At 37.4% G+C, this 22,372-nt stretch overlaps 1 protein-coding gene across 1 annotated transcript; it reads right to left on the minus strand.

The window, feature by feature from the left end:
• Nucleotides 1-11,478: 11,478 nt before the first annotated feature.
• LOC142095385 (keratin, type I cytoskeletal 19-like) lies at nucleotides 11,479-18,130 on the minus strand. Its single transcript, XM_075178336.1, has 6 exons — nucleotides 17,666-18,130; nucleotides 14,942-15,024; nucleotides 13,847-14,003; nucleotides 13,403-13,564; nucleotides 12,745-12,873; nucleotides 11,479-11,703 (listed from the first exon to the last, which is right to left on the minus strand). Exons 1-6 carry the CDS (start codon nucleotides 18,128-18,130, stop codon nucleotides 11,479-11,481), a joined length of 1,221 nt encoding a protein of 406 aa, XP_075034437.1.
• Nucleotides 18,131-22,372: the final 4,242 nt, after the last annotated feature.

Below are 22,372 nucleotides of genomic sequence, written 5' to 3' on the forward strand. Positions count from 1 at the left end.
TAACTCCAAGATGAAAGGATGTACAAGACAATTATTAACATGTCTCAGGCTGATGACTGATATAATCCTATTTTTCCTGGGTGTTTATTATTCCTCTCTAAATAAACTTATCGGACTTTTACTTCAATAAAAATCTTTCTTTCTCATGCACAAACAGGTGTTGTGGTGAATTATTTTGTATGATTAATCCTATACACATATAGTATCTGAGATAAGTAATGGAGTCAGTAACTTAAAGGTTAATGCATTTTGCTTATGAGCGGTGTACAGATTTATGCAAAAATGTTTCTAAAAAACAGTTTTTGTTGTTGTCACTAATGAAAGTAGTACAAGTGTAGATCAGGGCACTGCAATCAATCTGGTTCATATGGATTTGCAGGAGTGACCACACAGGTTATGTTGTGCTAATTAAAATTGAATGCTACAAATTTTAAAAATATGTATCACTGAATCGCAAATATAGTGATTTGCAAGTTATTCTTATTCAATTTTCTGTGATCCTCTTTTAGAAAAAAAAAGTCTAAATTAAAGTTTTCTTTAACCTACCTACTTGTGAGCTAGTGTGAGCTAGATATTTCAGCTTTCATGTATAAAGTCAGTTTGAAAAGGTAGAAGTCCATCTTATATAACTCTCTTTCTCTTTCTGCTTCCTATAAACTATAATAAACTGTGTTAGGCAGCCAGGAATACTGTTAGGTGTTTCCACTATTGCAGAAGTATGTCAGCTTTCTGCAAAACAATCAAACCATTCTTCTGTAGAGGAGCTGGTCTTTTTTAATTAATTTTAACCATAAAGAACCAGCAAATACAATATTTGTGTATTTTAGTTTATCATTTTCGATGACACTAAATATAACATTGAATGCACTTTCTATACCATTTATTCGTGCTATTGCATATCTTGTTACACCAGGTGTATTCTTGATAACATTGGCTTTAGAGAGCCTCCAGCAGGATGTTGAGAAGGATTGAGTTCCCTCTTTATTTGACTATCCTTGGAGAGAACATATGGAGTTGTAGCGACAGGTTGATCTACAATGTCATCCTCATTGTCGGAAATATCAGCTTCACTTTCATCACTTGTATGATTTTCAGATGCTTCCACAAGTACTTGAATCTCAGCCTCGGTCAAAGGTTTTCGATTAGCCATAGTGGATATTGGTTGTACACAGATCGATATGAAACTGAAAAGGAGTCACTTCCAACAGTGTATTCATAGAAAAAAAAAAGGAAGAAACAAGAGAACAGACTTACAGAAACTTGCAGTTCGGCGTAAATATCCTGCTCAACATGTGAACTTGTTCAAACCTGTCTAATGCTAGGTACACACCACAGAAAATTTCTCCCAATACAATATATTTAACGATTTTACCAATGGCTGAAAAAAAATAGTCCTGATCAGCATGACAATTCATGTGTACACACTAAACACATTTTACAAGATTTACCTTCATATCTGGGCTCTTCATCTGTCATAACCATCAGCTGAAAAGATTGTGACTCTGCACACGCCATAGAGATCTATGGACACTGCCGGCCATAAGTGCCTACACACTTCAGAATTGGAACAACAGCATTCCATAGTTGAACGAGATTTTTAGTTCAGTTTAAAAATATACTGAAACAAAAGTTGTGCTTTGAAATGATAATCGTTCATTGTTGGAGCGTACACACTAATGCAATATCAGGCCAAATGGTTATTTATGGTATGATTGGCCCAATAATCAGCTGAAAACCCTGTAGTGTGTATCCAGGCTAACTGTGTGAATATGTGAAATACTGACATTCTTCAAATATAGAACAATGAACTAACATTGTATTCATAATTTTTGGAAATTTTCTTTTTGAAATATTGTGTTTTAGAACATATATGGTCACGCACTGGTATATTATTCATGGCGGGTTATACTAACCTGAACAGTACATTAGTATTAACTACTTGTAAACATGAAAAATGTAAAAAAATATTTTTGATCATAACAACTATTTGCGATAAAAAAATATAAGTCATACCATGTGGAAATCATATTTAGGTAAATAGTGAACTGACACCAAAATTAATTTTGTTTCGGGCCAAATAGACCTGAGCAGAACAGCAGAGTTATAAAATATCATGACTACTAGTCCCATCATAACATTCTATTACTACCTAAAAAGTGTCTTCTGCTACTTATTTCTTATAAGGCTTTGTTGGTGCACATTTAATTTATGTTAGAGATGTGCGCTGACCCCCGTGATTTGGTTTTGGATGTGGTTTTGGTTCTAAAACGTGTTCGTGTTTTGTACTTGTAACTAGTTTTGCCAAAAAAAACACAAAAGGTTAGGTTTTGTATCTGGATTTAATTGAACATTGTGAAAAATAGGTAAAATAATGTAATTTTGAGCTGTTTTTGCTCCTATATTACTATTTATAACATTGATATTTGTTTCCAGTTATTTACAGTCTATTTTCTAATCAGGGCCGGATTGACAATGGGCCTGATCTGGCTGCAGCCCCAGGCCTCCTCAGTTAAATAGGCCCACAATAGGCATGGGCTATGTTTTTATTTATTTATTTATTTTTATCAGCAGTCACCGCCATGCTCACGGCTGGTGACTGCTTTGATGTGGGAGTGGGACACCCCCTGGACTGACGTGGCAAGTGGCACGTGGAGTCATATGACTCACAACATATGCGCCCTAGCCTGGTTGGCTGGCGGTATTCACGTGGTATGAATAGCCAGCCCTGGCGGGGAAGTGGCTAATTGCGCATGGGTGTCCGTTCTTCAGGTTCTTCTGTGCAGTTGTACTTCAGGTTGAACAGTCTGACGTCTCCATGCAAGAGAAGAATTAGGAGCAGCTGCAGCCTGAACTATCGGATTTGTCATTTTTTATTTTTTTTTATGTAAAAATGAAAAGCCCCAGCCATGTTTATTATGAAAGGGCACAGACAATCTGAAAAAGAGACACAGTTTGATGAAGTGGGCACAGTATGATAGGGGGCATATGCTATAGGGGGCACTGTGTGATAAGGGGATGCTGTGTGATAAGGGAGTACCGTGTGATAAGGGGGTACTGTGTGATGAAGGGGCACAGTGTGAAAAGGGTGCCCAATGTAATCATGATGTGATTGATGAAGGGGCACAGTGTGATGAAGGGGCACAGTGGGATTTAGGGTGAACAGTGTGATGAAGGGGCACGGTGTGATGAAAGGGGCACAGTGTGAAAAGGGTACACCATGTGATGAAGGGGCACAATATCATGATTAGGGTACAGTGCAAAATTTTGCTGAATACTACAGTTATTGCTGGCATTTTACTGGGCACCACTTCTACAGCAGGCATATTATTGTGCGTTACAGTTATGACTGGCTTATTGTCGGGAACTACTGGCACATATTTTGAGATACTACTACCACTGTGAGCATGTTACTGATCACTAAAACCACAGCTAGCATTTTACTGGGCACTGCTGCTGATAGTATATTACTTGGCATTAAAACATATACTGTGTACCACTTACTACTACTACTACTACTACTACTAATTGTTGTTTTTGATTGACATAAACATTACTACTTATGCTACTGCTTTATATAGTAATAGGAATTTCCTCTTCTGCTTTAAATATTATTAGTTGTATCTCCTACAGCTGGTATACTCTACACTGCTGATGTTGTCTGGTGGTTCACATGATCCCTAGTGAAGATATTCAGTGCTAGTGATCCACAGTAGTCGTGCAACCGCAACTAAGCAGCAAACATTTTGAGGGCGAAAGAATTCACACTGCCTGCTATGTGCTAACATTGGAGTTAATGGATAATTGGGTGTACATATGGTTTATTTGCATAAAAATACCTTTAAGTACTGCATACATGCATCAAAATGTTTATCAATGCATCTGTATGCAGATTTTGACCCATCTTACACTTATTAGTACTTCCATTGTGCTGGCCACATCCACACACAGCTGGCCACACCCATGCGTCACTGACCACACCTCTGGTGGGACTGCACTTCTCATAGTAGGCCCTTGATAATTTTCAGCCCCAGGCCCATGTGGCCCTTAATCTGACACTGTTTCTAATGATCCCTTTACAACTCTCCTACTTGTCATCAATTTTGACCAAAGTCTGCAGGGAGCTGTCTTAATTAAGGATTTTGTAATTTTGCCATTGTTGCATTTGCTATCTCCCATTCAATTTGAAATATAATTAATCAGTCTATATTGTTTTCTAACTCCATCACTAAGCGTAAATCGTCACCCATCATATCTCCAGATCTACATATATTCCTTGCCAGGGCCAAAATCTGTCCTGTTAATTTCTCAGAATGTGGACTTTTAATTGTATTGTCAAGCCATGTTTTGAGCAACTAAGTCTGCATCTACATACTTACTTGTGTGGGAAGGGCAACTATTTGCTATTATGAACTGTCTGTTTTACATATTTCTTACACTTCATTAATAAAACATATAAATATTATTTATAAACATTTTCATTGGGGACCACCTCCGCTGCAAGTCTTGGGCATTCCCCTTAACCCTGGGTTGTGCAAGGTGAGGGTTCCAGTCCCACCACCACTGCATTATCAGGTAGCTTAGTGACCCTGTTCCCTGGAGGCACAGGCACCTTGGGCTCCAAGCACCACCGGGCTTCTGGCATCAGACCAAGGGAAGCCGTCCATTCAGGGCATCCCGATCCAACCACACTACGTCAGATACTACATTTGAGCTTAGCCAAAAGGATGACTCAAGATTGACATTTTAATCTGAAACTGGATATGGTAATTTGATGCAGATATACATGGCATATAGAGAGTTCCCTTGTGTTATTCACCAGGGCAACATTACGGAACAGATCTACCTTACTCATAGCTCCGCTCTTGACTAGCAATGAATGCTCTGCCCATTGAGAAGTGCATAGTACTAGTCTTTGAAGTTTTTGTATGGGTGCAGATCACCTTCGTTTATTTACTTGATAAATGTTTAACTCTTGTCATTCATACCACTGTCCATCTAATGACCTCTGCCTGTTACTGTAGCTTTACTGTCTGTTATGGATGCCCTGTAACATTCAAAATGCATTGTGTGCATAGTCTTTGAAGTTTTGTAGTATGGGTGCAGGTCACCTTCGTCTATCATTATCAACATTTATTTATATAGCGGTAAGGGGTTTGAAAGCTCCAACCTTGGCTAAAGATAAATGCTCCACCCATTGAGAAGTGCATAGTGCTTTTTTTTTGTATGAGTGCAGACCACCTATGTTTATTAGCATCATTTATTTATATAGCGACAGAGAGTTACGTAGCACTTTACAATTGAGTACTTACCTGTTTAAATATCTACTGATGCCTCTGTCCATCTAATGACATCTAATTGTTACTGCCTCTTCTCTCTCCATGATGCATACTGTCTAATGTTCCAAATTTAGTGTGTGTGTAGTGTTTTACCAATTTTATCTCTTTCACCTTACATTAAATTTTTTTGTTGCTTAATTTATCTAATAGGCTTGCTTTAGTTGGTGGCATGGCAGATGACTTTTATTTTTGCAGTCGCTAGAAGGTTCTACATACGGTCACTGAATGTTAAAAATTGCCAGAAAAAAACCCTCACACGTAAACACCCTTTTTTTAGTATCAATGTCCGTAAATGACCCTTTAAAAATTGACAAGGATTGAAAAATAGAAAAGAATAGAATATATAGCTTTTTGTGGTGTACAGCTGCATTGCCACTGACATGCAAACACTCTTTTGTTAACAGAGATGCCAGCGAATGACCCTTTAAAATAGACAAGTATTAAAAAATTGAAAATAAAATAAAAAAAACAAGATATAAAGAAAAACGTGATAATGAAGTACATCCTTTGAGATTTAGGAGCATAAAAAATAATTGGGGAGTGTTTACTATTTAAGGTCCCAGCTCGCACTTAAGGTTCGTTAAACACCAGTATGCTGTCATAGTCATAGGCATACTGGCACTTGTATTTTCACAGCACACTCAAAAAGTTTAAGGATGGGCTTGTTGGGACCAGTAGTGCCATATATTAAAATATTATTTTTGGACACTTTACAATAATTATTATAACACCTACCACCAAGGGGTGTGGGATGAGCCCCAATGCTATCAGTTTGGGGCTGGTTTTCCTAGTGTATTGGGAGGGCACATTTTTTGCAGAGCACTACTCAGCCCAAGAGCTGACTTAGCCACATCTCCAGGAAGTGTACCATATTTACATGTGCCAGCCCTTTCTGAAGTTTTGTTGTCCTTGCACACCTCAATTTCCCCTCTCCAGACATAGGGGACCACAAGCTTTGCACTTAAATGCTGGATGTAGGAGAAGAGAGAGTGGAAGGGGATACAATGGGGTGATCCTAATTTGACTGACTTTAAAGACCTGGGGATATAAAATTCTTCAGGTCTCGGGTTTGAAAAACTGGAGATGTAGCCTACAGCAACCAATCAGATTTTAGCTGTCATTTTGTAGAATATACTAAATAAATGATAACTAGAATATGATTGGTTGTTTTGGGCAACAACTCCATTTTTTAAAACACGCAGCTTGATAAACTTTCCCAGTGAATTTGGGTCTTTATTTGTCTGTAGGAGAACTTAGGGCTTTTGCACAAATAAAGAAATACTGCAGACCTGCATTTTGTGTGAATCGTAGATAACCTTAATGCTTCAGGGCACATCTTTTGCATTCTGATAGACTTTCCTGCTGACAGAGAATACAGCATTTTCTCACTTTACAATTTTAATAAAAGCCTCTTCATGAAAATGATACTCATTTGTTTGATACACACTGTGAACATTATTTAATTTAAAACTTTCGATTTGTACTTACAAGAATATAAATACACCAATAAAAAATAGGAGACATTTGGAACAAAAATTAATTTTAGAAAATGGTGAATTTACAGACAAATCAGTAATCATATATGAGGTTACTATTCGGAACTATGCATTGTTAAGCATTTAAGCAACAGAAATCAAAGTTTGACATAAAAATATAACTATTCAGTACCCTTCCACCATCCTCATTTACAATAAAACAATTAATTTATATTTAATAAATACTTTGCATCTATCCAAAGCAGAGGCATATAATAAATAAATTATCTACAGTTCATGTAACTATCTGAATGTACTGTAGGTGTTAACACCACTTACACCCTCTTTTATAGGATTTGGTTTGTGCCAGGTAACAAAGCCACCTTCACCTTTCTCATCCTTAATTCTACTTAAACTATACAATTAACAGTTTCTGTGAATGCTTTGTTAGGTAATCATATTATTGTGCATTGTTTATTGCAATAAGACATTTTTTTCTTCTGTATCACAGAATTATGAGACAGGTTTTATCCAAGCTCAAGACTTAGGGCTAGATTTACTAAGCTGCGGGTTTGAAAAAGTGGGGATGTTGCCTATAGCAACCAATCAGATTCTAGCTGTCATTTTGTAGAAGGTACTGAATAAATGAAAGCTAAAATCTGATTGGTTGCTATAGGCAACATCCCCACTTTTTCAAACCCGCAGCTTAGTAAATCTAGCCCTTAAGCTGAGTACACAGTGATGCAAGAGTATAACCGCTCCAACGATCACGTTTTATCTTATCGAAACACATTGCATATGTTGATTTGGTTGTTTAAATTTCCTGAAAATCAGGATCAATCGATGGGACGATGTTGGGCAAATGTGGAAGCGTGTATGCACTCACGTCCAGCAGTGTAGGCGGATATCTATAGAGTGTACAGAGTCACAATCTTTTCAGCAAATGGTTATGAGAGATCACAGATCTGAAGGTACATTGTATAAGTGTGTACACATTAATCTGCATGCTCATCAGGACTTTCAGCCGTAAAATTGTTTCAGAAATCACATTATGCAATAGTGTGTACCCAACTTTATGCTCTTACTAACGTTTAAGCTTGTATTTTTTTTATATTGTTTATGCAAATTGTTAATTTTTTTCAGGGTATATTGGAGGGTTTGATAGCAGCAGTGAAGAAAATGAACACGTTTGGCGCTTTATATCTTAGTTTTTGCCTTTCTTCATTAACAAGGGGATCAAATAAAAGAAGACATCCTTTTCTTTTTGCTAATATCGCCCTATAGTAGAAACATTTTAATTTGAATGAATTTTATTCTATTTGTTGTTTGGTCTGATTGATTAATCTAAAACAATAGTCCAGATATAAATATAAAACAGTAATATAAAAAAGAACAGCTACTGGACCAAACATGTACAAAACAGTTTACTCATCAACATTACTCATCCAGTTTTAATACAAACTCTGCAAATGTGACAAATGAATGTAATCATATAAATTCTGAACTTGTTGGGACAAAATAGAGCTTAAATAATGACAAAGAATTCTGATATCCAAAGTAAGCAAGGTTGAGTTATTTGTGCATGAATGATATGTTGATGCTTCCTCTGGATGTAATATGCTCTTTATGTGTAGTGTATATTGTCTTTGTGCACCGTTCATTTTTAGTTTGTTCACCAAATATACTGGTGTCAGTTGCCACTGGTCTCTGATTTGCAGTGGCATCACCAGATATTAAAAATATTTTTATAGCAATGAGCTATAACAGTTTTGTGTTTATTAATGCCTTTAACATGTTTGATTCTGTCACTCAGGATCAAACTATAATAGTGACAATGACACATTTAATGTCTCCCTGAAACTGCCACCCATTAGTGTAATCATGTTTTTAAAGTTTCAGCCTCTCCCTAGGATCAAACGTTTGTTAATGGCAGTAATATTGTCAATAGTCAAGTGAATCTTAGAAATAAAGATTGCATTGCTTTATGAAGATCAACCACAGTGTATAAATTATGTTGACAGATCCTCCTATAGGGATAAAAAAAAAAATCAAAAAATAAACAAAGATTAAGGGCTAGATTTACTAAGCTGCGGGTTTGAAAAAGTGGGGATGTTGCCTATAGCAACCAATCAGATTCTAGCTTTCATTTATTTATTACCTTCTACAAAATGACAGCTAGAATCTGATTGGTTGCTATAGGCAACATCCCCACTTTTTCAAACCCGCAGCTTAGTAAATCTAGCCCTAAATGTGTTGGTGGGAGTTTGTCTATATCCCATATGTGTTTGTCATTTTATTACCCAGAGAGTTGTGAGCAGAGGATTATAGGAGTTGTGTTTCAAGAGCAGCTGCAGCCTGGGAGGTTGAAGTCACATTTCTCATTTCTAACAATTTTCTTTTGGTGACATAATTTTTCTACTTTCAACTTCTTCTGTAATTGAGACAACTCTAACATGTTTTGGATGTCCTAAAAAACATAAATAATAGCACACTGTAGGTAAAGGTAAGGCATTTTTATCCAATGACTTTTGTAAATATATAAAGTGTTTAGTAGTGATATATTACACATTTAACAATGGGAGGGTTTCACTGAGTAATTGTTGGCCAACACCTATGAAATACTGTAATAACAGATGAACAGTCTGAAAATACCCTGTTGGGATGTTGTAACTCGCTCATAGGCCTCCTGAACTGCACTTCTGGTTCGTGAATGACCCCCAGTGTGATTGTCTCTACATTACACTGTTAAGGTACAAATGCCCATTGTATAGTTTTCAGCCATGACTCATGCTAGTTGACTGAATAAAGATTGATGCATTCTTGTTACTCACCTTCGAATATAGATGATCTTGATACACTGCAAAACAAGTCAACAATAATCAGGATTTTTCTTGTGCACATTTATTCAATAAAAAAATATTGGTTAGCATAGCTAAATTTGCTATTTATATTATTGCATCCCTTGTGAAAACCCTTATAAACATAATGTACTATGGATTCCATAGAAACAGAATGAGACACACAGACAAGTCCAATTGGCTCATCAGGTCAGCCCATTTAGCCTTTTAATGTTTTATTCTTGGGATAGACGTTAAACCTAAGCATGTTGTTTTTCTTATATATTTTGAAAATGTGTTTAAAGCATGTACACATGTTCTAACTATTATCAACATAAATTCATACAATTGCAGCAAGAAGCATCTATTTTATATAATCTGCTATTTTTTACATTTTAATTTGGGTAAATTGTCATAGCTATAAGCAGATTTGCCAAAGGCAAGCACCACATTTCAGGGGTTTGCCTTTGACGCATCTACTTAGTATGGAATATACAACTGAATGTAGAACCCGTGATAGTTTAAAGCCCTCCTTTCTGGCTTCTCAAGAGCCTTCAGGGTTATGCAGCGGACTTTGTTGCACACTTTTGCCAAGGCGTTGTGGCAGTATGTCTGCAGTTATTTAAAAGAGGAGCCACCAGACATTTAAAGCTTTACTGAAAAAAATATAGCATTGTTTGGCATTAAAGGTGGGAGGAGGTTACAGACTATTTCCAGCACAGTCAGCGTATCAGAGGTAGCTGTCAGGTAACCTATGTTATATTCAGGCAGGTTCATCTTTTTTTGTTTTAACCTACTCAGTGCAAACAATAGATTGTCTTTATGGGAAAAGATCAGGGTCCTCTCTCACAAGATAGAGAAGTTTGGCCAGTAACTATTAAAACAACAAACCTCACTTTTGGATTATATGAGACATCCTGAGCTAAACTCAATGGAAACATTTATATGGCCAGCACAATCCAATCCCTTTTCAGAGGTGGTCACACATACACAGATATTGATTCAGTGCAAAGTGACTGAATTTGACATATGCCTGGTACCAAGAAAATGGCATGACCAAGAATGACCTGATCATTTCTGGCATCAGGTCAGCAGATACTGTCAGTTTGTGTGTATTCATGTGTCAAATGTAGTAACAACGTTGCAATCAGGCCATTGAGCCCAAGTAATGAACAGCAAGTTTTGGCCAAATTGGCCAACAACATGTGCGGAGGATCGTCAGAAGTGTCAGAATCTGCACCTTATTTGGGCTGCATGTGGTACATGATTATATCATTATATGACATGTCAACCAGACTCAGCCAATACACAGTGGTTTTCTCAGAAATGAGTGACCATTTAATAGCAGATCACATTTTATTTATAAAGGACATAATAAGAATACTTTCTAAAGCAGTACAAATGTGCCCATTTAAACAGGAAGCACATGGATTTGTATCTTAAGATGATAGTGATTAGACAGGGTACACAAATTGTGCTGATTAGAAGAGCTGGAATGATTAGAGCTTACCTAGCTAAATACTAACAGGTACACTCATGTGCTAGATAATGCTAACTCATAAGTGTTTAGTTTTAGGGAGCTTCAAAATATGATTTTTATATATTTTCAAATGTCTCATATCTTCCTTAAGTCCATGTTTTCAATGGTAGTCCTTTTGCACTGTAGGTACCATTACTCTCATATTTAATGTAAAAAGAAAATAAGACAAAAAATGTAATTTATGTGGGCACATTTCCATGTGAGTCTACAATCTTACCAGAGATTGGGCAGATCATTGCACAGAGGCACTTTCCTAATGGAAAGGTTGGCATGTACCATAAGGGATTTACTTACTGTATATCTTGCTTATCAATCAGGAATCGGTATGTAGTGATTTCTCTCTCTAAATGCATTGTTTCATACATTAGAGCCTTGTGATCCTCATTCTGGCATTCATGGTTGGCCCGTATCTGTGATAAATTAGCTTCCACTTGACTGATCATGTCCTGTAACTGTGACAACTGGGAACTGTAACTGGCCTTTTTTTCGGTTAATGTGTTTTCAAGTGCCGATTTCTGTGGTTTAATTGAAGAAACAGTAAATTATTCAGAAAGGTTTATCTAGGTCACGTGGATCATAAAGAGCTAAATTGACAGGAACAAGACCAAAAATGAGTTCTTAAAACAAGATTATGTTATTCTTATTATTATCATTATTATTATTATTATATGGCTCCACAAATTCCTGCGCGCCGGACAACTGTACAAATATAGATAGGACATACCCAATACAGTAAGCAAAATCACAAATACATGAGGCAGTTATCCGTAAGTAGCGCAGATGAGTGTGTGTAAAATGATGGGGACACAGAAAGTAGGAAAAGGCATGACAGGACATACAAAGGAGGTGAACAGTAGATAGACATGAGACAATAGTTAGAGAGAACCCTGCCCATGAGAACCCTCATAATGTAGATTGCAGATCCACTAAAATGTGTTTAGTAAGGGTTACTCTTGCATCACCGGATAATGCTTGTGAAAAGCATTATTTATTTTACCTAGATTCAGCCAGTAAAGGAAGGCCTATCCTTTTCTTAAGTGATGCTGATACATATCCTGGCCTCCTAATTTACTGAGCAAATGATTACAGCAGTTTGACCAGATTAAATAGAGGTGTGACGTTACGGAGGAATGGAACAGTAGCAGAAGTATGGCATCACTTGGGAATGTGACAGAAGCAGAGCCATGATGTCAATGGGGCATGTGACAGAAGCATGACATCACTGGGGATTATATCAGAGGCCTGACATCATTGGGGAATGAACAGGATTTTTTTTATTGTCATAATGCAACCACTATGCACACCCTTTTTCTTAAACATTATTCAGTAACTATTGCTAAATTTATTTATTATCTACAGCTGGAGGTTACAATTTATGTTCAGCACTGAAATACAATCCTATATACAGGTTGAATATTTTCTATACAAACTATCACACTTCTACATTTTGCACAATGCCTTAAATAGTTGTGATATTTTATGTTTTTGTAAATAGAATTTAATCCCAAATTACTTTACATACATTCTATTTATTTAGGCTCCTCTCAGATTTTTACCATGCTAAGTTCGCTCTGATGTTCAATTTCCAAGGCCTGGACAGTTCTTTTTAATTCAATGATTTCACTCTGGAATGTAGGGAACTGTTCGGAAGAGCCAGGGTCTATTTCATATTTCAGTTTTTCACTCTGGAGATAAGCAAAGTGAGGTCAGTTATTGGAATCATAAGGGTTATTAGTAAAAGCCCTTGCTTTGTTTACAAGCTGTTGATAAATGTAGCCCATGCGCTCTTGGTATCTTCACGTGGATCTGTGTTGGGCAATGAGCAAAGCCACTAAAAGTGTATAAAACAGAAAAAATGGTTTATTTAAAAAAATGTATTGATGAATGCCATTTTTTATTTGATAGTTCACAGCGTACCAGATAGGATACATAAATGTCTATTAGCAATCCTTAATTATAAAGTATCCCAATAGTACTCTCCTGTGGACTTGGATATCAGCAATAAACTATGATTCTCTGTGATTTCCTAATCTTAAACCTGTACATTTAAATTAGCACAAATGTTTTCCAAAATTAAACTGAACACAAACGGTCTACAGTCTATGTGCAGTCTTTAAATCTTACTCAATGACGGTCTGTTTATTATCTCATTGCATTAAAAAACAATATAAAGGAAATGGCACCTCTTTAATTGTTTAAATAAAACATATGAACCTTTGCCAGGAACCATTTTTCTGCTTGTGTTTTGTTACTTTCCATCAGGTCTTCATATTGTTCTCGAATCTCAGATAACATTTTACTTAAATCCGCAGTCGGAGGGGCATCTACTTCAACAGTGACTCTGGCGCCCAGCTGACTGTAGAGGCTGTTTACTGTCTGTCAGGACATAAGCAAATGGGTTAATGTGACAGTGACCAGACAAACTGTGGCTACCCAGCTCTTGTAGAAAACAAAACCTTGTAGATTCAGAACAGCCGAACTGCCTACTTCTGTATCACAGTTTTGTTTCTGTGGCTTAATATTGAGATAAAATACATATAAGCAAAGTGTTATCACATTTGGAATTTTCACAGTCCGATTATTATTCTTAGACACAATAAGGGTATAACCTCATATGTAGTAACCAAATTATCATCACATTTTGCCCTGGTACATTACATCCTCATTGGTCTTCTTCTTATGAAGGATTTCTTGTTGGAGTTTCTCATGCTGAACATCTAGTTCTTCAACTTCGTGTTTGAGACTATCTAGATCATAGCGCAGGGCCTTCATATCTTGTTCAATATCGGCTTTTAATTTGACCTCCATCTTATACCTTGGAGTAAAGTGAACATAATTAGGGAAGTATAGGCCTCAGTATTTTATATATTAAGAAAGCAGAAGTCCACTCAAAGTCATCTTTTATCTATATTAATTTATAAAGGGCTCCAGTTGTGATTATACCAGAAATATATCCCTAGTTGCAGGCATTTTATATCTGTACATATGGGTCTTTTTACATAAAAAAAAAACATTCACTTATTTAACAGACCATCCAATGTTTGAGGGTTAAGTAAAGTATAACATTCAAAAAAATAAACATTTACCCACAAAATTTCTGCTAAGATCTAAAATCTTAATTACACGAAAATAAGAATTTTGACTTAGACATATCCAGTGACAAAAGGCAGGAACCATACCCCAATATAATTGACTGACTATTTATAAACATTACATATTGTTAACATGTATTTATCAGATGGTTTTTAAAATAAGGGTAAGTAATGCAACTGTATAAATAGCCCGCAAATTATCAGTACAATAAGTAGGAACCGAGTATGCTATATAGAGAAAAACTTTTGCATGTGGGAAAAAAGCAAGATTATAATATATTTCAGAATAACACATTATAGTCAGTGATAAATATCATGAACCATGGTTATTATTATTATTATTATTATTATTATTATTGTTATTAATATTGTTATTATTATTATTATATTAAACATATTTGTTTTATTCACATTGAGAAACCTTTTTATAATACTAGTTTCATACTTTTATTAAGTGTTGCAGATTGTGCTTCTGTCATACACTGTCCATAAGCACACGCTATATAAATAGATGATGATGATGATGAATCTGCAACATTTAGAACATTATAAAGTACAAATAGCTCTAAATCGATCAGAAATAATCTATGGCCATAATTGTGTATACAAAAATTACTTGTAGTTCATTTGGTCACAGTAAAGTTATCATTGAAATTCTTACTTATTTCGGAAATCCTCTGCAGCCAAGCGAGTATTGTCAACCTGTCGAGAGACCCTTGTATTCTCCATTGTGGATTTCAAGATCTAAAACATTTAAAGCATTATTAAATGTTTTGATTTTCAAGTTATGACACATGGTACGTAAACAAATGGGACATATTTGCATACCCCCAACATTTAGAATCTAGAAAGTGGGACAAAATAAGGCCTACCCCTGACCTGCCCAAATTTCACCTATAAATGGCCATAATTAGGTAAACCGCAACCCACTTTCTTAATAAGCCCCATCCCTTGTGCGACCTGAAATTTGGGATGTCCCGCCAAAATGGGAACACTTGGGAGGTATGTATTTGCGAACACACTGATGAACCACAGTTCTGGTGTAAATTGGGGCGACCTCTAATCGGCAAACAGAGATCAACACTCCACAATGTGAACTCAATAAAGAACATGCAGATAAATGATGCATTGTATCCTGGATACCTCAGTAAACACAGTCATCATTTCTAATCAACTATGTCAGAAAAATCAACTGAAGAATAGGATAGAGAAAAGTATTTTTTTAATATGTGTTCTGTTTGCTACATAAGAAAAGTGCATTTAAAAACAGCTTATGGGATATTTTGTTTTTTTTGTCCACAGATCACTATTGCCATTGTTCATACTACATGACGAAATCATTAAGTATGCTGCAAAAGGATAAGTGAAATTATAACATGGAGATCTAGCTACATATCTAGCAATAGAAGTAGCCACCTTAGGATGTTTTGCAATTAATTATAACTTGCTGGATGCAATAATAGCCATACCAGTATAGGGGCACAAGAAAAAGGTTCCTTTTATATGCATATTATTTAAAATGTGGGGAATTACACATGTACTGACCAGCATTGGATTAAGGACTCCTCTCTGTATTGCAATTAGTGTATTTGTTCTGTAAAATGTAATGATATCATCAGTAGGAATTTAAGATCTTATGACTCTAGAATTAATTTGTTAGATTTTATCTTGATTGCAAAAAATTGTTTTAAGTGCTGAAAACATCAGTATTCCTTTGATGACATTCTGGGTTCTGAGATACTAGATTATAGGGTTTGCGCTGTTGGTTTGAGATATTATGTATAGCTATATCTATAATTGTGTTATTAGTAAACAAAGTGTGACAGAAATTCTGGCATAAATCATTCATGGACTGAATGTAAGTCCCAGGCTTCTGACTACAGAGAAAATTATTGGTGTTGGAAAAACAGCTTTCCAAAAACTTTGGGCTCAAGAAGAGCCGGATCAAGGGTTTTGTGGAGTTAATGGAGAGAGTGGGAGGGCCTCAATTCATTAGGCCCATTTTGGGTCTTCTGAACTGCCAGCCAGCCAGACAGCAGGCTATTTAATAGTTGCACCTGCAAGGTGTAGGCTTAAAGGGTGTCAGTGTGCTCAGTCAGTCTCTCTCAATACCAGGGAAAGAGTTTGGAATCCTCCATATAGAGAAAAACTGCTATTTGTTTGTAAATGACCTAAATTTGTCAACTGCTGTTTATTGTAAGCTGGACATTAGGTCCTTCCATACAAATTATTAGTTAGAGACTGACATACCAGGATTTATTTTGCTGTTATATTTTGTTTTTCCTCATTAATAAACCTAACTAAGGCTAGTTGTACCATGACATTAGCCTGCTGTGACTTTTTATGGCTACTGAGTGGAAAAGTTCCCCGTCTACCCCAGGAGACGGTGTCTGTACCCTGATCTCGTGACATAGAGGTACTAAATGTTTTAGGGATCCGGGCCTTCATCATGTATAATGTGTACTTAGTAACAACAGATGTGCTAGTGGCATTGTTATTTTTTTGGTGTTTTGCTGTCCCATCAGTTGGGCGTCATAACAGCAAGATAACTAGCAAGCTTCAAGGTTTGAGGCAGTTACAATAATCTAAACCGCTTTCAGTGTCTGATTTATTAAAAATGTTTAGGCAAACTGTATATGGACAATGACAATCTGGTGAATTTACTTTGATGTGAGGTTTATGAACTTTGATACCTTTTAACCTTTTAACCTTTCACTCTTCTGTACTGTTAAAGGGTTATAGACCTGCTATTATTATGTAAAACACAAATGCTTAAAATGAAGATATTTTCTAAACATATAAAAAAATATTAATAATAAAATTGTCACTTTGAAGCATGAGCCACATTAGACAGAAAACCGTCAAACCCCATAAGACCATGCTGCTATATGAAAGATATCAAACAAGTTTTTGTTCAATTTAACTAATGCTAATAATAGAAAGGGACATTATAGACATCTTTTTAATCCTCTCTTTTTCAGAGAAATGTTTTCCTATCATTTGCATAGAATTCCACTGGCATCTGTCAGCAGAAGAGAAAAAGAGAGATTGCATTAAAAAAAAGCTAGATTTCTGGAACAAATATCAAACATCTCTTGGCTCTAGTTCATAATCATAGCCAGGGACAATCTTTCTCACCCAAATTGGCTTAAAGCCCACCATTGCTATTTCCCACAACACATAATAGGACAAGAGTTATCATCTGTGCACAAAATAATCAAAACATATAATAGATTATTTTAAATGCATGTTTCGTCTTTTCAATCATGAAGTAATTTGATTAGACATAATGAATTCAATGAGGTGTGCAGGGCATACAGAAAGAACAGCAATATTCTTTTAGAAGTTGCTTTAAAAATTGTCATGATTTTAGAATTTATTTTACCTCGTTCTGAAGTTTTTCGATTGATTCAAAATAATGACTGAAATCAGGCAACATCTGGGGATGATTTTGATCATACCAATCTCGAATCTTCTTCTCCAGATGCGTATTGTCTTCTTCCAGTGAACGAACCTTATCCAGGTAAGATGCCAGTCGGTCATTCAGAAGCTTCATGGTTTCCTTCTCATTTGTAGTGAGCAAACTGTGTTTTTTTGTGTCTCTACTATGGGATCTTTCTTTGCTAAAACTACCAGGTGTACATCCATAGCCAGATCCATGACTAAATGTATTATGCCTGGTGATAGCACTTCCCCCAGACTTTGCTTGGAAGTTAATCGGTCTCCAGGTACCAATATTGTTGACTTTGTTGAAACCTCTAAGGTTAAGTGAATTGATCTGGTTGAAGATATTTGGAGAGAGACTCCCCTTCAGCATTCCAGGTTTATTCTGCTTGGTTGTGTTGCTCATGTTGTCAGTATATCAGACCTGGCCAGTTTGACAGTAGGAAGAATGTTTTTACAAATTGAAGACGTCTTTTAAGTGGCATGATAAAGGGCGTTGAGAAAGAAGCTTCCTCTTCTTTATGGACAATATAACATAATCATTTTCTATCTGCATCCCGTAAGGGGATTTGTCAGTGTAAAACATCTAAGAACATGGGGGTGGCTAGTTAGCCTGTAGACATTTACAAGATTGAGATGCTTCTTAGGAGATACTTTGACACACCCGGCTAAGAAAAAACGGGAAAATATTGTCATCTTTAAAGGAAGGTAATTAAACGTGCAAACACACCTGCAATAATGTTCATAATTAGTACACTGGTTTTTACACAAAATATATGTATATCTAAATTGTAGGAAGGTGATTCAGAATAGTGGTATAGCTAAATTATGTTATTATATCTAAATTATAAAATGTATATCTGTAGTAATTTACTAGAAAACAAAATATTTGCAGTGTAATATTTTAATATTACGTTCAGTTTTGCCTATTTCTTCTTTTTTTCCTTATTCATTCTATTTTTATTTTAGTCTGTGTCTTACTTTTCCATAATTTTCTAAAATGTTTCCATTCTTAGATTGTACCATATCTGTTTACATACTATGTCTACTTTCATGTATCTGTATTATCTACAATTACAAGTGTTGATATTTTATATCTGTTTTAATGTATTTTCTATCATAATAAAGCATACTAATAGTAATAATAACAGTAGTAATAATAATAATAATAATAATAATAATAATAATAATTATTATAATTATTATTATTATTTTCTTAGTTGGAGACTGAATTCAGCCTCTACTAAAAGAATTGTAAAAGGATACAATCTGCTTCTAAATATTCCTAATAGAATGTTATGTTATAGAAAAGGATTCTTTGTGGGAAAGTAGAGCTGCATATTATGATTATTATTTTTATACTTTATTATTTATGATGCTAAAATTACGAAGAGCTTTACAGAGAACGTTTAATCTTTCACATCAATAACAAACCAGTGGAGCTAGTTGGAATGAATGCTAATCACTGAGCCAATGTTGTAAATGTATTTGTTCAGTGGAAGAAACAATTTTCTAGGCACATCAGACTTCCTCTCTTGTGAACAAAAAGTAGTATTTTAAAACCATGGAAAGATACAGAAGAAAGTCACTTAGGTCTATTTATGAGGAAACATCATCAATAATTGATTCTGCACAGCCTGCTAGCTTGTTAGGATAACTACAATTAGTTGTTACAATCATCATTATCAACATTTATTTATGTAGCGCCAACAAATTCCATAGCGCTTTATAATTGGGAGCAAACAGTAATAAAACAACACTGGGTAATACATACGGAGAGGTAAGTGTGCCCTGTTTGCAAGCTTACAATCTATGGGGCAATGGTTTGATACACAAGGGTAAGTGCTACATTATATTGCATATTTGTCCAGCTGAATGCAAAAGTTAAAAAGAATTTAGTGGGCTGTATGTTCAGTCACACAACTATGATGGTCAGATTGTTGTTGTCTTGTGGTAGCTGTGTAGAGGGTGGTAATAAGGTAACCTAGGGATATTAAGAGGGTGGTTAAGGAATATTATAAGCTTATCTGAAGAGGTTGGTTTTCAGAGAATGCTTCAATGTTTGCAGACTAGAGGAAAGTCTTATTATGCAAGGGAGTGAATTCCACAAATGGGGTGCCACCCAAAAAAAGTCCTGTAACCGAGAATGGGAGGATGTGATAAGAGTGGAAGAGAGACGCAGATCTTGTGCAGAATGGAAGTGTCAAGCTTGGAGATATTTTGAGGTATGTAAGGCGAAGTATGCTGGTGCAATTTTGTTGATGGCCGTGTATGTTAGTAGAAGAATTTTATATTGGATTAGTTGAAAAACAAGCAACCAATGTAGAGACTGACAGAGTGACTCAGAAGAGGAAGAACGATTTTCAAGAAAAATCAATCTAGCCACTACATGCAAAATAGATTGTAGGGGCTCGCGTCTGATTTTGGGAAGACCAGTAAGGAGGAAATTGCAATAATCAATGCGGGAGATGTGTGCATGAATTAAAGTTTTAGCAGTGTCTTGTGTGAGATATGTAAGTATTCTAGAAATGTTCTTTAGATGATTGCAGCATGATGTAAATATAGAGTTGATGTGGGTAACAAAGGATAGTTGTGAAGCAAGGATTACACCTAAGCAGCGAGCTTGCGGGTGGGATTTATGATCATGCTGTCAACAGAAATAGAAATGTCAGGCAGGACAAGTTGATTTTCAATTTATATTTTATTTTTAAATATTATAAAGGAATATTTGTCATATTAAACTTTAGCACAAGGTTTTCATATAACTTCAACAAATCTACTTTCCTGCCTCCTTTTTTGTAGTAATAATTGAGGTGCATTGTTCTAGGGAAATGTGTCTGTACATGCTGCTTATATATTTGTAATTGTGACCTTTGACATGAATTGTGACCTTTGACATGAACTTCCTTCTACATTCTACATCCGGCTGTGGAGGAGGACGGACGTGCCGCGCGAGCTCTCCACTGGGGTCTAACACCTGGCTCCCTATTCCCGTGAGTAGCCCGGCGCTTCTCCGTTGTCCTTCCCTCCTCCACCCGCCTCACTTACCTCCACTCACTCCTGTGTCCAGCCCCGCCAGCGATCCTCCGAATGGCTGCCTCCCGCGGTGCCTCCTAATCGAGCCCCCGGCTCCGGCCCACTGCTCCTGCCTGGTTCACCTGCCTGGTTCACCGTCCGGCTCTGGCCCAGCTGCTTCCACCGCTCCCTCCTGGATCTCTTCATCGTTGCCTCCTCTTCGCTGGCTCTCTTCTCCTCGGCGGTGTCTTCTGCCCTGGGACCCCGGCTCCGGCCCAGCGGCCTCCTCTGCTCTGGCCCAGCGGCCTCCTCTGCTCTTACCTACCTGGCTCTCCTGGATCCTCGGCCCAGCTGCCTCCACAGGTTCCTCGGTCCTGCTGCCTCCACAGCACTGCCTCTTCGCTCCAGCCTCATTCCCGCTGCCTGCACTCGTCTCCTGGCCTGCACGTCCGCAAGGCCTACTTCCGGTCTGAATCCCCGGTCTCAAGTGCCGTTCCCCCCACCATCCACGCCAGGCCCACCACGGTGCTCCTGACCTACGTTGATCCTGCCTGCTCTCCTCTCCTGACGTCCACCAATCTCCTGCCTTGGCTCCTCTCCTGTCTCCCACTGATGCCTCCTCCATGCTCCTGCTCCCCCTCATCTCATCTGATGTCCTGCTCCTCACTTGAAGCCTCCTAACTCGCCACAACTTCTCCCTGAATCTGGAACTCCCTGGACTCTGCCTCAGCTCCCTGGAACTGTGACTCTGCCTCAGCTGCCTGGAACTGTGACTCTGCCTCACCCCCTCAGCTCCCTGGAACTGAGACTCTGCCTCAGCCTCTCAGCTCCCTGGAACTGTGACTCTGCCTCACCCCCTCAGCTCCCTGGAACTGTGACTCTGCCTCACCCCCTCAGCTTGGACCTCGTCTTCGTCCTGCTCCCAAGCAACTCTAGGTATCATCTCACTACTTTGTTCCACTGAACTGTCTTTCTCACAGTGACTCTCCTTCATCCCCTTGGATCATCTCCTTTGCCTGCACCTTGGACTCGATTGGTACCTGTTACTATTCTACCTGATTATTTTATATGCCATTACTTTGTTTCTACTGATTTTATACTTACCACTAACTACCTTTTAACTGTTAATTATTCTTGCCTATTTCCATTGTCCTCATCACCTCTCTCTCTGTCGTTCCACGCCTTCCACGCCCTAATTGGTTATTGTCCTCCATCTTGCTATTGTCTCGCTGCTATTATTCTTTCCTGCTCTCCTCACTATCTTATCCGCTGTCCTCATTATCTTACTGTTCTGTCATTATTCTTACCTGTTCTCATCGTCCTTTTACCTCACTGTACTGTTCTTCCACGCCCTAATTTGTTATTGTCTTCCACCTTGTCATTGTTTTCCTGCCATTGTTCTTACCTGTTTTTCATTGTCCCCATTATCTCGCTGCTCTGTTACTCTCTCTCCCTACTATGCCTCCCTGCTCTCACCCCATACCCATACTCTCCCCCCGCCCTTCCTCTCCCACCCCTCCCCGCCCTCCCCCCCGCGTTGCTCATCTTGTTAACCTCATCCCCATCTCCCCCCTCTCCTCTCCCCCTTCTCCTGTGCCCTCTGGAATGCCAGATCTGTCCGCAACAAGCTGAC

The sequence above is a fragment of the Mixophyes fleayi genome, chromosome 6, assembly GCF_038048845.1.
Source record: "Mixophyes fleayi isolate aMixFle1 chromosome 6, aMixFle1.hap1, whole genome shotgun sequence".
Taxonomy (NCBI): domain Eukaryota; kingdom Metazoa; phylum Chordata; class Amphibia; order Anura; family Limnodynastidae; genus Mixophyes; species Mixophyes fleayi.

Excerpts from the sequence above, each read along its gene's own strand:
- LOC142095385 (XM_075178336.1), bottom strand. The coding sequence starts at position 18,130 with ATGAGCAACACAACCAAGCAGAATAAACCTGGAATGCTGAAGGGGAGT. Across the intron at positions 14,004-14,941 it reads GCAGAGGATTTCCGAAATAA|GTATAAGATGGAGGTCAAAT; the intron begins GTAAGAATTTCA and ends CTTTACTCCAAG. Across the intron at positions 11,704-12,744 it reads ATCAGAGCGAACTTAGCATG|AAATCGGCACTTGAAAACAC; the intron begins GTAAAAATCTGA and ends ATTAAACCACAG.